Here is a 14,177-nt window from a genome sequence, read left to right on the forward strand (position 1 = left end):
TTGAACTCGTAAGCCACTTGAGAGCCCATAAATAGATCAACAGGACGAAGACCATCATCCTCGACCTCGAGGGATAGCCACGACGATATTTAATTTTTTATGATATTGTTGATTTGGAGGAGCAAATTATTGCAAAATATACCGGAAAGCAGAACTCCACTCAATTAATTAAGCTATTTTTGATCTTTCTTTCTCGTCAGCATTGTGTAAGTAAAAAGCCAAGTGGTTTTGGCTATTTTCCAATGCTGTATTTTAACGTCTTCATCTCACAACAAATGTAATATTCAAAAAAACAAGCAGCTGGAGGAATCTAATGAGTCATATAGCATCTGTAGAGAGAAAAGGACAGTCGGCATTTTGGGTAGAAACCCTCTCATGCAGCAGCAGTTTTACTGCTATTTGTACAATAAATGTAGATAACCGGCTTGATGCATTACTTTTACATATCAAAACATAGGACTGCATAGATTTTTTTTGTTGCCCTTTGTTACAATGTTGAAACTGTGGTTGTAGGTGCTACCATGCTTCTGGCACCAACATGGTATGCCCACAATTTATAATCATAGCTTATACATCTTTGGAACATTGGAGGAAACTGGAGCATCCAGAGGAATCCAATGTGGTCATGGGGAGAACATAGAAACTCCTTACTGACAGTGACGGGAATTGAACCTGGGTTGTTGGTGCTGATTAGTCATTTCTGACATTTTTAATTGTCATAATCAGCTCTCCTTGAAGACATTTGCTGTTAGAACTTTAAAGGTCAACTTGACAGGACTCTAAAACCCTGGATTCAAGATAATCTGTTTGTAGATTTTGTTTTCTTGTCTCTGAGCTCATGATTGTTTTCTTTTGTTAAATGATATACTGTACACTGTAATTCTAATGAATTACCTTAGGAATACATAGGTTTATCAATGATTTTTTTTTCCCCTCGGATGCAGAGTTCATGATTCCAACTGTTTCAAAGCAGATGTGTTAAATAAATGGAGTTTGAAAACTCAGTAGACAAATTCAAGGAAGCGTTGACTTGGTTAGCAGGGTACATTTTAATCTGTGAAGGAGAAAGAAATGCACGAATGTATGGAAGGATTCAGAGATCTGAGAAAAATATTTTAAAAGCCTAATCGAATGGACCAAATGACCTCTCTCTGTGCTGAACTATTCCAAGCTTCTTTCAATGTTCTCACATCTGATCACATTTACATAAAATGGATCTCTAGGTTATTTCTCCCTTCCCAGTCCAATAATATAGAAAATAAGAGAGTTCAGCAGAGGAACAGACCCTTCAGCCTACCATGACTGTGTTGACCATGATGCCAATCTAAATTAATCCCGTGTGACTGCACATGGTTTGTATCCCTCTATTCCATCTAAATGCCTCTTAAACATTGGTATTGTATCTGGTTCTACCACCTCTCCTCGCATAGCATTCCAGAAACCTAGCACCCTGTTAAATAAAAAAACTTGCTTTGCATATTGCTTTAAATTCCACTTCCCTCCCCACCAATCTTAAATTTATGTCCTCTATGTTTTAACATTTCTATCCTGGTTAAAAAAAATACTCCGACTATATGCAAAAGCCAGTTCTAACTTTCATTGCCTTTTTAGTACCTCAGACAAATCTGCAGAATTAAACAAGAGACTTCTTATTTTTACATTGCTTAATGCCTCATTGGATAAATTTCCTTTACCACTGGAAATCTTAAAATCTATCCATTCCAATGATTTCTGTCATCAAAATGCTGGAAAGATTCTAAATAGCTAAACGGTAAAGTAAACTAATATGGTAAATTAAATTGGTTTATAATTGTCACGTGTACTAAGATAGTGAAAAACCTGTCTTGCATACCGTTTATTCAGATCAATTCATTACAACAAAGCATTGAGATACAATAAGTAAAACAATAACAGTGCAGAATAAAGTGTAACAATTATAGAGAAAGTGTAATGCAGACAGAATGGGACATACCAAATTTTGGTAGTCTCCTGGGGAAGTGGAGGCGTTTATGAGATTTTTTGGCCATGGCATCAATAGTGTTTGGACCAGGACAGGCTATTGGTGAGGATTACTCCGATAAACTTGAAACTCTCAGTCCTCTCGTCTTCAGCACCATCAATGTAAACAGGAGTATATGATTCACCAACCCCCACCCTTCCTGAGGTCAATGACCAGCTGGTTTGTTTTGCTGACATTGAGGGAAAGTTTGTTAGTATGACACCATGTCACTAGGCTCTCTATCTTCTTCCTGTACTCTGACTCATTAGTACTTGAGATGTAGCGCATTATAATGGTATCATCTATAAACTTGTAGATGGCACTGGAGCAGAATCTCGCCTTGCAGTCATGAGTGTACAGGGAGTAGAGTGGGGGTTGAGGATGCAGCCTTGTGGGGCACCAATGTTGAGGATAATCGTGGCAGAGTTGTTGCTGCCTGTCCTTACTAATTGTGTTCTGTTGGTCAGGAAGTCAAAGATATATTTGCAAAGGGAAATGCTGAAACCAAGAAGTAGGAGTTTGGCGATGAGCTTGCTTCAACTTACAGTATTAAGGATGGAGTTGTAGTCAATGAACAATAGTTTTCACTTTCCAGATCCTCTAGAGATGAATGTAAGGCCAGGAAGATGCTATCTGCTGTAGACCTGTTTCGGTGGTAGGTGAAGTATAGTGCGTCAAGGTTGACCAGGAGGTTGGAGTGTTGTATGCCATGGACAGCCTCTCGAAGCTTCGTAATGGTGGATGTCAGAGCCACCGGGTGGTAGTCATTAAGGCATGTTGCCTAGTTTTCCTTTGGACCAGGATGATAGTGACCTTTTTAAAGTAGGTGGGAACCTCAGTTTGAAGTAAAGAGAGGTTAAAAATGCCTGCAAGTACATCACCAGTTGACCTACACAGCTTCTATGGGCATGGCTGGGGTGTCATCCAGACATAAGATTAGTTTTCTGAAGAATGACTGTGCTTCCTATGGGTTCACTCTCCAGAAGATTGATCTTTTGGTCTGCAGCGGTGACTGTAGTGACTGTTGGGGGTGGATGGTGACATTTCAGTCCCCTTCTATTACTGTAAGAGGAAAATATTTTGACTGTACTCTTGTTTCTTTGTCTTGTTTCAGAATTTTTTTTCTGTAATTAGAATAGTTTATTTCAAATTAACTTCTTAGCCCATTTCTTCCAGAATATTATAGTCACAGGTGCCAATAAGCAAACATACACATCATTTAAATCACTGCCACCCAGACCACCAAAAGACTTACCACAACTAGAGGAATCTTTACAAAAGAACAAACTCGGTCATTTAAATGGATCAGGTAAGTTTGTGCTATCAAATGTATTGCTCTATATTATTTCTTTCCATCACCTCTTGATAACATTGATACACTTCTAAGCCTCTTATATGGAACTTAATCTGTGTACATATATCTATTGATGCTTCTGGACACATCTTCAGTGATGTTCCTGGAATCATCGGGTGTTTCGGGTCTTTCAACATCATACAACCGCCTCCAGGTGACCCAGCCGGGGCTGATCAGACCCCAGCTTGTGTCCAGATGGCTAGCTACTTATGACTCCATGGCTCCCCTCTTTTGAGCCACAGCCATCTTGAGGCCCTCTCTGCCGCATTGGTGGTACTGTGGATGGCTCTCCTCTTCCTCTCTCCCTCGATGCCCAAAATGCTGAAGGCTCTAACTAAAGAACGGCAAATTCCTTTTCAAATTTTATATAATTCCCTTTCGCATATTATTATTGTCGGCTTCCATTATCTTTTCAATCAGTTTGTTCCAGATGACACACGGCATCTTTTTTTCCATTACAACAATATTGTGGGTATTCTCTTCTGGCAAGAGAGTGACATCAATAAACAGGACATTTTATTTCAGATGTGTGAGGATTTTTTGCCGTTGAAACTCCATTTAGTCTGTTACTTGAAAAACACCATCACTCACTAAGAAGGATGATGCTAAAATATTAGCATTAAAACTGAAGGTACAGTTACTGCAGAAGGATATAAGAAACAGATGTAGGTCTGGGCCCTTTGAAATGGGAGCATTGTCAAGGCAATAAGGAAAGCAAATGGTGGAGCTAATTCTTATCATAGAAATTTGCAATATAATAAAAGTCTGTTTCTGTACCATCAATCTGTAGGAGTCTCTGAATGCCTTATTTTCTGCAGCAGCCATTTGTGCAATATTTTTATAAAATGCTGTCCACTGTTGAGGCTTCTTTGACAACAGCTGTCCAACTTAATCCTCTATTACATATAAGGACAAGGGCAGCAGGAACTTGGAAATGTTATCACCTGCAAGACAAGATCCCCTCCAAATCAGAAGCCTTTCTAACATTTAAGTGAACCATTATATGGATCAAAATTCTGGAGCTCCTGGCAAAGCAACTCTTGAGTCAGTGCTCTCACTCTGTATTGCAACATTTCATGAAGGGGGCTTATCACTGTTTCTCAAGGGCTTTTCGGGGGTGACTATGAATGCTTTCCTGCATTAAAAAGCTACCTTGTTTAACATTTTCAGTTACTTCAGTAAATAACTTAGTGAATTTAGTCATATGCCACTGATCCTTAACAAATTCATGCTGACTCTTTGTGAATTAACCCAAACACTTTCAAATGAAAGTTTTGTTTTGTTCTGCAGTGAGCTTAAGTGGTTGCTCTATAGTTTCTTCAAAATTCAATGTAAATTTATTATTGAGGTATGTATATGTCACCATATGCAACCCTGAGACTCATTTTCTTGCAGGCATACACAGTAGAACAAAGAAATTCAATAGAATAAATGAAAAGGCTCTCTTTGCACTGTTGCCATCAGGAAGATGGTACAGCAGCCTCAGGACCCAAACCATCAGTTTCAGGGACAGTTATTACCCATCAACATTAGGCCCTTGAACCAGAGGAGATAACTTCACTTTATCCATCACTGAATTGCTTTCACTCAACTGGACTTGCTTTCAAGGACTCTTCATCTCATGTTCTTGATATTGCTTGCTTGCTTATTTATTTATTTATTTATTCTTTTTTTCTCTTTTTATTTGCAGAATTTGTTGGGGTGTTTTTTGCACATTGGTTGTTGTCTGCCGTGGTCTTTCATTGATTCTATTGTGTTTCTTGTAGTTACTGTGATTGCCTGCAAGAAGAGGAATCTCAGGATTGTATTTGGTGACACATATGTACTTTGATAATAAATTTACTTTGAGCTTTGAAATTACACACAAAGCTTGACAAACAACCAATGTGAAAAAGTGACAAACTGTGCTAATATAAAAAAGTAAAGATAATAAATAGATACGTAGATAGATAAATAAAACTGAGAACCTGAATTGAAGTTTTAATTTCTTGATTTGACGCCTCACCTTTCTTGAAAAATATTATAACTCTCCTTAGTCCTTCAGTGCTACTAATTTGATAACAGTTTCAAAAGTCCTGCAAAATAATTGAAGCTGGTTTCTTGTTTGGTGTCATTTTGCATTGCTTTCTTTCAGACTTTAATGATATAAAGACATAACAATTAGCCTTTAGATTGCTACTGCATTTAAGAAGAGTCACATGTCTCTTTAAACTCAAACAACAGGAATTCTGCAGATGCTGGAAATTCAAGCAACACACATCAAAGTTGCTGGTGAACGCAGCAGGCCAGGCAGCATCTTTAGGAAGAGGTGCAGTCGACGTTTCAGGCCGAGACCCTTCGTCAGGACTAACTGAAGGAAGAGTGAGTAAGGGATTTGAAAGTTGGAGGGGGAGATCCAAAATGATAGGAGAAGACAGGAGGGCCCACCTCCCCCTCGTACCCCATCTGTTACTTATTTTTATGCACACATTCTTTCTCTCACTCTCCTTTTTCTCCCTCTGTCCCTCTGAATATACCTCTTGCCCATCCTCTGGGTCCCCCCCCCCGTCTTTCTTCCTGGACCTCCTGTCCCATGATCCTCTCGTATCCCCTTTTGCCTATCACCTGTCCAGCTCTTGGCTCTATCCCTCCCCCTCCTGTCTTCTCCTATCATTTTGGATCTCCCCCTCCCCCTCCAACTTTCTAATCCCTTACTCACTCTTCCTTCAGTTAGTCCTGACGAAGGGTCTCGGCCTGAAACGTTGACTGCACCTCTTCCTACAGATGCTGCCTGGCCTGCTGCATTCTCCAGCAACTTTGATGTGTGTTGTCTCTTTAAACTTGTGCTTCATATATGAAAGAATTTTATTTTCTACCTGTTTCCTTTTAGAGGTAAGAAATATAACTGAATTTTGAATTCATTAAGTTCTCATATTAGAGGATTAAAATACTCAGTTATTTGATTAACTTAAACCAATCAAAAATGAACAAAATACTTTTGCTTGCCTCTGCTTTTCCTTTTAAATGCAGTCTTCTAGCTTTATTGTTTTATCATTACAAACTTTATTTTAGCTTTTGAATTATATTTCAAATTGTTAAATATTTTACACTTGTTTTTCTTAATGTTCCTTTATGTATATTTAGAAAAATTAAAAGATGAGTTGGGTATTTGGCCATTCAAATGTGTTCCATCATTTAGTTAGATCATGGTTGATCTGCATTTTAAGTACATTTCCAACATTACTCTGTGTTCTTGGATGTTCTTGCACTAAGGAAAAGTTGACAATTTACTTTGAAATAATCAATTGAATTGGCCTTTTGATGGAGAGCATTTTGGATTCCTAAATGCACTTCCTGATTTCACCACTAGATGACCAAAATAATTTGAAGAAAATACTCTCCTGCTCCCCCAGATGAAACTATTCTGTTTTTTTTTCAGTTTCAATATATTTTATCATTAAAATAAACTTGATTATATGATATCCCAACCATCTGAGTGCAAATGAAGGTGATCAAAATGATGCAACTTTTCCCTGTAATTTAACATCTTAAATATTGGTAATATTCTGGTAAATCTACACTGTGTTCACTTCAAACTCAGTTAATTGTATTGAAGATCGGTGCTCAAAGATTATGCTGTGTTGCTTTAAATAATTAAAGTTGTTTTTCATATTTGCATTCTAAGATTGGGTAAAAACAATGCTGTACATTCCTTGATGTACTTAGCTTTCCATATATAGTTATTCTGTATAGTTATTTCTACTGTAAAATGATGCAAGGCATCCTATCAACAAACAACAATCAGCAGGGGCAACTAGTAGGTTAAGTTGCATCTGTGGGAGGAAAAGAATTGTCAACACTTTGGGTTGAAACCCTGAATCAGGACCCAAAACGTCAACAATGCTTCACCCAACCCCCACAGATGCTAACGACAGGAATTCTGCAGATGCTGGAAATTCAAGCAACACACATAAAAGTTGCTGGTGAACGCAGCAGGCCAGGCAGCACCTCTAGGAAGAGGTGCAGTCGACGTTTCAGGCCGAGACCGTTCATCAGGACTAACTGAAGGAAGAGTGAGTAAGGGATTTGAAAGTTGGATGGGGAGGGGGAGATCCAAAATGATAGGAGAAGACAGGAGGGGGAGGGATGGAGCCAAGAGTTGGACAGGTGATAGGCAAAAGGGATATGAGAGGATCATGGGACAGGAGGTCTGGGAAGAAAGACCGGGGGGGGGGGACCCAGAGGATGGGCAAGGGGTATATTCAGAGGGACAGAGGGAGAAAAAGGAGGGTGAGAGAAAGAATGTGTGTATAAAAATAAGTAACAAATGGGGTACGAGGGGGAGGTGGGGCATTAGCGGAAGTTAGAGAAGTTGATGTTCATCCCATCAGGTTGGAGGCTACCCAGACGGAATATAAGGTGTTGTTCCTCCAACTTGAGTGTGGCTTCATCTTTACAGTAGAGGAGGCTGTGGATAGACATGTCAGAATGGGAATGGGATGTGGAATTAAAATGTGTGGCCACTGGGAGATCCTGCTTTCTCTGGCGGACAGAGCATAGGTGTTCAGCAAAGCGGTCTCCCAGTCTGCGTCGGGTCTCGCCAATATATAAAAGGCCACATCGGGAGCACCGGACGCAGTATATCACCCCAGCCGACTGACAGGTGAAGTGTTGCCTCACCTGGAAGGACTGTCTGGGGCCCTGACTGCTTGACCCACTGAGTTCCTCCAGCATATTGTTTGTTGCTTCAATGTAAGCAGTCATTTTTGTCTCCTTTTCACTCTCCAGGGCGCAGGCCTGGGCAAGGTTGCATGGAAGACCAGCAGTTGCCCATGCTGCAAGTCTCCCCTCTCCACGACACCAATGTTGTCCAAGGGAAGAACATTAGGACCCATACAGCTTGGCACCAGTGTCGTCGCAGAGCAATGTGTGATTAAGTGCCTTGCTCAAGGACACAACACATGTTGCCTCGGCTGGGGCTCGAACTCACGACCTTCGGGTCGCTAGTCCAATGCCTTAACTATTTGGCCACGTGCCCACACACAACAAATCTAACATTTCCTTAATACCAATTATAGTCCTGCCAGCATAAGTCTTTAATGGCTCAAAATTCTCTACTGACTCTTAAAAATTTATTGCTTGGTTTTACGTTGCTTGCATTTGGTTTCCTGTTGCCTTACACCTAATTGTTTCCTGTTGTTTTTCACCCTGTATTCTTTCCTTTATTTTATTACTCTAGTATTCTCTTGAACCTGTATTCTTTCTTGCATTCACCTTTTCTTATGCTGTGAAAGTTTTACATTTGAGAAGACCAAGGATTGACTCGTAAATGGGACTAACTTAGTGGGTACTTCACTCGGCATGGGCGAATTGTGACACAATACCTTTTCTTGTGTAGTGTATCTCGATGACTCCATGACTCAATGGATACTTTGAAAGTGTAACAAAGTTCACTTTTATCTGATTTATCAGTACAATTCAAAGTTTACCACCACTCTTCCTCTATCTTAGAAGATAGTTGGTGTGATGATACATTTGATCTAAAAATGGCATGTATTAACATAATTTTATTAAAAGATTACTGTTACCCTTTTTATACTAGCTAAATTATTCTCTGCCTCCATCTTTAGGACCACAAAACAGTTTTGCCAAATCTCTGCAGCAATCTGAAAATTTTCTCTGGAATTGTCTTCAGCCTGGATGGAAATGGCTAATGGCTAAACACCAAGGAGAAGTTTGTTCTGAAGCAGATAGTGACGATCAGTTGCTGGCTTCAGACTTCGATGGCAGACATACTTCGGGGAGAATGCTTGCGGTGGAGCAGATTGTCTTTGAATTGGAGAAATGTTGCCAACTGCAACAAAGTAAGGGTACTTTATTTCATGGTCTTGTGAAAACATTACCCATGGATATTTTGGGCACTACTGACTTTCAGTATCATCAAGTCATATCAAACTTGGGAAACAATTATGTAAAGCTTAGGAAACTATTGGAACATAGATCTTGTATTCTTCTTAATAAAGCATATGTCAAAAATCTAAGAGAAGCATCTAACTTCATTAGGAAATTGGAGCATTTGCTAATGCAAGAAAAGTCCAAAACAGTAAATGTGAACATTAGTCATTCAAATGTCACATCTCTGAAGGAAGTTGGACAACTATGTGAAGAATTGAGATGCCATACAAACCACTGGAATAGCTTAGAAGAAAAAATTAAGAATGACCCATGGTTGAATTGCAAGTTGTTGCATTTGAAGAAAAATTTTATTTGCATGAAGAAAACTTTGACATTATTGAGCATAAATGCTATATTTGTCATGGAGCGATATATTTCCAAAGTACTTCGTACATTAGCCTATGCTGACCCATACAGCATAGCCTCAGAATCACTTTGGGACTTTTTTCGAGGTTTGGAAATATACAATGTTATTGTATTAGAATCTAAAATACCTCAGTTACAATTTGAACTGAATAATTCTATTGAAGAAATTAATATAAATGAATTTGATTTATTCGGTCAAAGACTGAAAGGAACATTGTGTAAGCAGGATGGGATTTGGAAAATTGAACCATTTCTCATAGAGAGAATATTGAATGTTTTAGCTAATGAAAGAGGGAGAATTGCAGCCTTTTGTTTTTATGATACCATTATGATGAATAAAAAATTTCTCTCAACTGTGAACCATCATAATCTCACAGCATTAGACTGGGAAAATATAAAATTCTCATTTCTTAGGTTTCCAGGTAGTCATGATATTTTTTGTGCTGAAGAAATTAAAAATACCCTGTGTCAACCAGAATTAGGAAGCAGCCAAGGAGAAGTGAAATCTTGTAGTTGTAAGAAATCTATTCAGAAATTCTGCGTGGAAGATGAAGTGCTTCTAAACAAAATTGCTAATGGTCTTTATGCATCCAACATATTTTGGCAACATGTTTTAAATAGACCCAAGACAGTTAAACTACAGGAAACTAGAGCAGAAGAGCTGCAGTTGCAATGCACCATCTTTTCAGGAGAAAATAACTCTCACCAAAATATAAAAAACAATCAGAATAATGAAATAACTGGAGATCCCTTACTTTCCCCTCTCATGAGAAAATCTGTACATTGGCAAGACAATGCACACTGTGAAGGAAAGATTCAGCTGTTTTCAAAATACACTGCTATATTGTGGAAATCCTTTGCAACTCACTTGAGCGATCAGTTCTATTTCCTGCCACTGTTTGCTTCAGGTGGCTCTAAACACAACATTGGAAAGCTGGACCAGTGCAAGGCAGAAACCTCAGCACTACTTATTCAAGTACTGTATGAAGCATGTTACAAAGGTAAGAATGATCAGTGAATATTGTCTTCAGTATGTGCATTTCTGTCTGATGCAGTGTTGTACACAGTGCCATTCTGTATTATGTTACAAGATGTTTAAAAGAAATCTATGGCCTTCAAACTTTAAAATATAGCTTTAAAATATTTTCAAGAAGTTTTATTAACTTGAATTGCATGCTTCCTTTGAACTTTGTTAGCAAAGTAGCCTAGCTACCTTAATGGATCAAATAATGTAAACTTCTGTAGAATTGTTTGTGTATACAGCATAGACGAGACTAAAAGCTTTAAACTGGCAAATATTATGGCAAGATTATGCGAAATACAAAAATAACAAGGAAATGATGGTTGGAATTTCCACTTTTTTAATTTGGAGACACTACAAGAGTATAGGGGAACAGACAGGAGATTCTCTGGACGTAAATGGGAAATTTGTATGGTATGTTGCCTCCCAGGTGCCAGGTCAGGGATGTCTCAGATTGTGTCCACAACATTTTGGAGAGGGAGGGAGAGCAGCCAGATATCTTGGTATATATTGGTTCAAATGATATGCAAAGCAAAGAGGTCCTGAAAAGAGAATTTAGAGAGCGACGTAGAAAGCCGAAAAGCAGGACCTCCCAGGTAGTAGATTGCTGCCTGTGCCGTGTGCCAGTAAGGATAGAAACAGGATGATTTGGCAGATAAATGCATGGCTGAGAAGCTGGACTTCAGGTTCTTGGATCTTTGGGATCTCTTCTGGGGGAGGTATGACCTGTTCAAAAGTGACTGGTTGCACCTAAGCCTGAGGAGGACCCGAGGGTTTAAACTAATTTTGTGGGGGGTGGAATTAGAGTGAAGTGACTCAGGACAGGACAGATGGTAAAAAAATAACGATAGCGTGCAGTCAGTCTGTCAGGAAGGGCAGGCAGGTGATGGGACATAGTTGCAGCCAACAGGCTGAGTATCAAAACATTAGGGATGCAGAATCAGAAAGGATAGCAAATACAGTACTCAAGGTGTTGTATCAAAATGCACGTAGTATAAGAAATAAGGTAGATGATCTTGTTACATTATTACAGATTGCCAGGTATGATGTTGTAGCCATCACTGAATCATGGCTGAAGGATGGTTGTACAAACCCCATTTCCAGAAAAGTTGGGATATTTTCCAAAATGCAATAAAAACAAAAATCTGTGATATGTTAATTCACGTGAACCTTTATTTAACTGACAAAAGTACAAAGAAAAGATTTTCAATAGTCTTACTGACCAATTTAATTGTATTTTGTAAACATACATAAATTTAGAATTTGATGGCTGCAACACACTCAACAGAAGTTGGGACAGAGTTAAAATAAGATTGAAAAGTGCACAGAATATTCAAGTAACACCGGTTTGGAAGACTCCATATTAAGCAGGCTAATTGGTAGCAGGTGAGGTATCATGACTGGGTATAAAAGTAGCGTCCATCAAAGGCTCAGTCTTTGCAATCAAGGATGGGTCGTGGCTCACCCCCTTGTGCCAAGATTCGTAAGAGAATCATTAGTCAATTCAAAAGGAACATTTCTCAACGCAAAATTGCAGAGAATTTAGGTCTTTCAACATCTACAGTACATAATATTGTGAAAAGATTCAAAGAATTCAGAGATATCTCAGTGCGTAAAGGGCAAGGTCGGAAACCACTGTTGAATGCGCGTGATCTTCGAGCCCTCAGGCGGCACTGCCTAAGAAACCATCATGCTATTGTGACAATTATAGCCACCTGGGCTCGGGAGTACTTCGGAAAACCATTGTCACTCAACACAGTCCGTCGCTGCATCCAGAAATGCAACTTGAAACGGTATTACGCAAGGAGGAAGCCATACATCAACTCTATGCAGAAACGCCGGCGAGTTCTCTGGGCCCGAGCTCATCTCAGATGGACCGAAAGACTGTGGAACCATGTGCTGTGGTCAGATGTGTCCACATTTCAGCTAGTTTTCGGGAAAATACGGGCATCGAGTTCTCCGTGCCAAAGATTAAAGCGACCATCCAGATTGTTATCAGTGAACGGTGGAAAAGCCAGCATCTGTGATGGTATGGGGGTGCATCAGTGCCCACGGCATGAGTGAATTGCATGTATGTGAAGGTACCATTGACTCTGAGGCATATATTAGGATTTTAGAGAGACATATGTTGTCATCAAGGCGACGTCTCTTCCCGGGACTTCCATGCTTATTTCAGCAGGACAATGCCAGACCACATTCTGCACGGGCTACAGCAGCGTGGCTTTGTAGACACAGAGTGCGTGTGCTTGACTGGCCTGCTGCCAGTCCAGATCTATCTCCTATTGAAAATGTATGGCGCATCATGAAGAGGAGAATCAGACAATGGAGACCACAGACTGTTGAGCAGCTGAAGTCTTATATCAAGCAAGAATGGACAAAATTTCCAGTTGCAAATTTACTACAATTAGTATCCTCAGTTCCAGAAAGATTAAAAAGTGTTATTTAAAGAAAAGGTGATGTAACACAATGGTGAGCATGCCTCTGTCCTAACTTTTGTTGAGTGTGTTGCAGCCATCAAATTCTAAATTTGTGTATGTTTACAAAATACAATTAAGTTGCTCAGTAAAACTATTGAAAATCTTTTCTTTGTACTTTTGTCATTTAAATAAAGGTTCACGTGAATTAACATATCACAGATTTTTGTTTTTATTGCATTTTGGAAAATATCCCAACTTTCCTGGAAATGAGGTTTGTAGTTGGGAGCTGAATGTTCAAGGTTACACGTTATATCAGAGGAATAGGAAGGTAGGCAGAGGGGGTGGTGTGGCTCTAATGGTAAGGAATGGCATCAAATCAGTAGAAAGATGTGACATAGGATTGGAAGATGTTGAATCCTTGTGGGTTGACTTGAGAAACTGCAAGAGTAAAAGGACGTTGATGGTAGCGAGATACAGGCCTCCAACAGTGGCGGGGAGGCGGATCACAGATTATAACAGGAATTAGAAAAGGTGAGTCAAAAGGGCAATGTTATGGTGGTCATGGGAGATTTTAACATGCAGGTCGATTGGGAAAATCAGGCTGGTAATGGATCTCAAGAGAGTGAGTTTGTTGAATGTCTGTGAGATGGCTTTATAGAGCAGTTTGTCATTGAGCCTACTAGGGGATCAGCTATACTTATGTAATGAACCGGAGGGATTAGGGAGCTTAAGGTAAAAGAACCCTTAGGAACCATTGATCATAATATGATTGTGTACAACTTGAAATTTGATAGGGAGAAAGTAAAGTCTGATGTAGCAGATGTAGTGGAGTAAGGGAAATCACAGCGGTATGAGAGAGGAGTTGGCCAAAGTAAATTGGAAGGAGCTGCTGGCAGGGATGTCAGCAGAGCAGCAATGGCATGTCTTTCTGGGAAAAATGAGGAAGGTGCAAGACATGTATTCCAAAATGAAGAAATACTCATGGCAAAATAGTACAACCATGGCTGACAAGGGAAGTTAAAGCTAATGTTAAACAAAAGAGAGGGCATACAGCAAAGCAAAAATTAGTGGGAAGATAGAGGATTG

The 14,177-nt window shown here is 39.5% G+C and overlaps 1 protein-coding gene across 9 annotated transcripts in view; it reads left to right on the forward strand.

Annotated features, from left to right (window-relative positions):
• ccdc142 (coiled-coil domain containing 142) overlaps positions 1–14,177 on the forward strand; it is a 125,796-nt gene that overhangs the window by 24,162 nt on the left and 87,457 nt on the right. For 6 of the 9 annotated variants that reach the window (XR_010017767.1, XM_063047017.1, XM_063047021.1 and 3 more), the window contains 2 exons: positions 3,176–3,308; positions 8,963–10,654. Coding sequence is in view for 8 of the 9 variants with exons in the window: in XM_063047017.1 (XP_062903087.1) it covers positions 3,176–3,308; positions 8,963–10,654 (1,825 nt within the window). In the remaining variant the exon portion in view is untranslated. The remainder of the gene's footprint in view (positions 1–3,175; positions 3,309–8,962; positions 10,655–14,177) is intronic. The other 3 variants (XM_063047022.1, XM_063047023.1, XM_063047024.1) reach the window with 1 other exon arrangement.

The sequence above is a fragment of the Mobula hypostoma genome, chromosome 4, assembly GCF_963921235.1.
Source record: "Mobula hypostoma chromosome 4, sMobHyp1.1, whole genome shotgun sequence".
NCBI classification, from domain to species: domain Eukaryota; kingdom Metazoa; phylum Chordata; class Chondrichthyes; order Myliobatiformes; family Myliobatidae; genus Mobula; species Mobula hypostoma.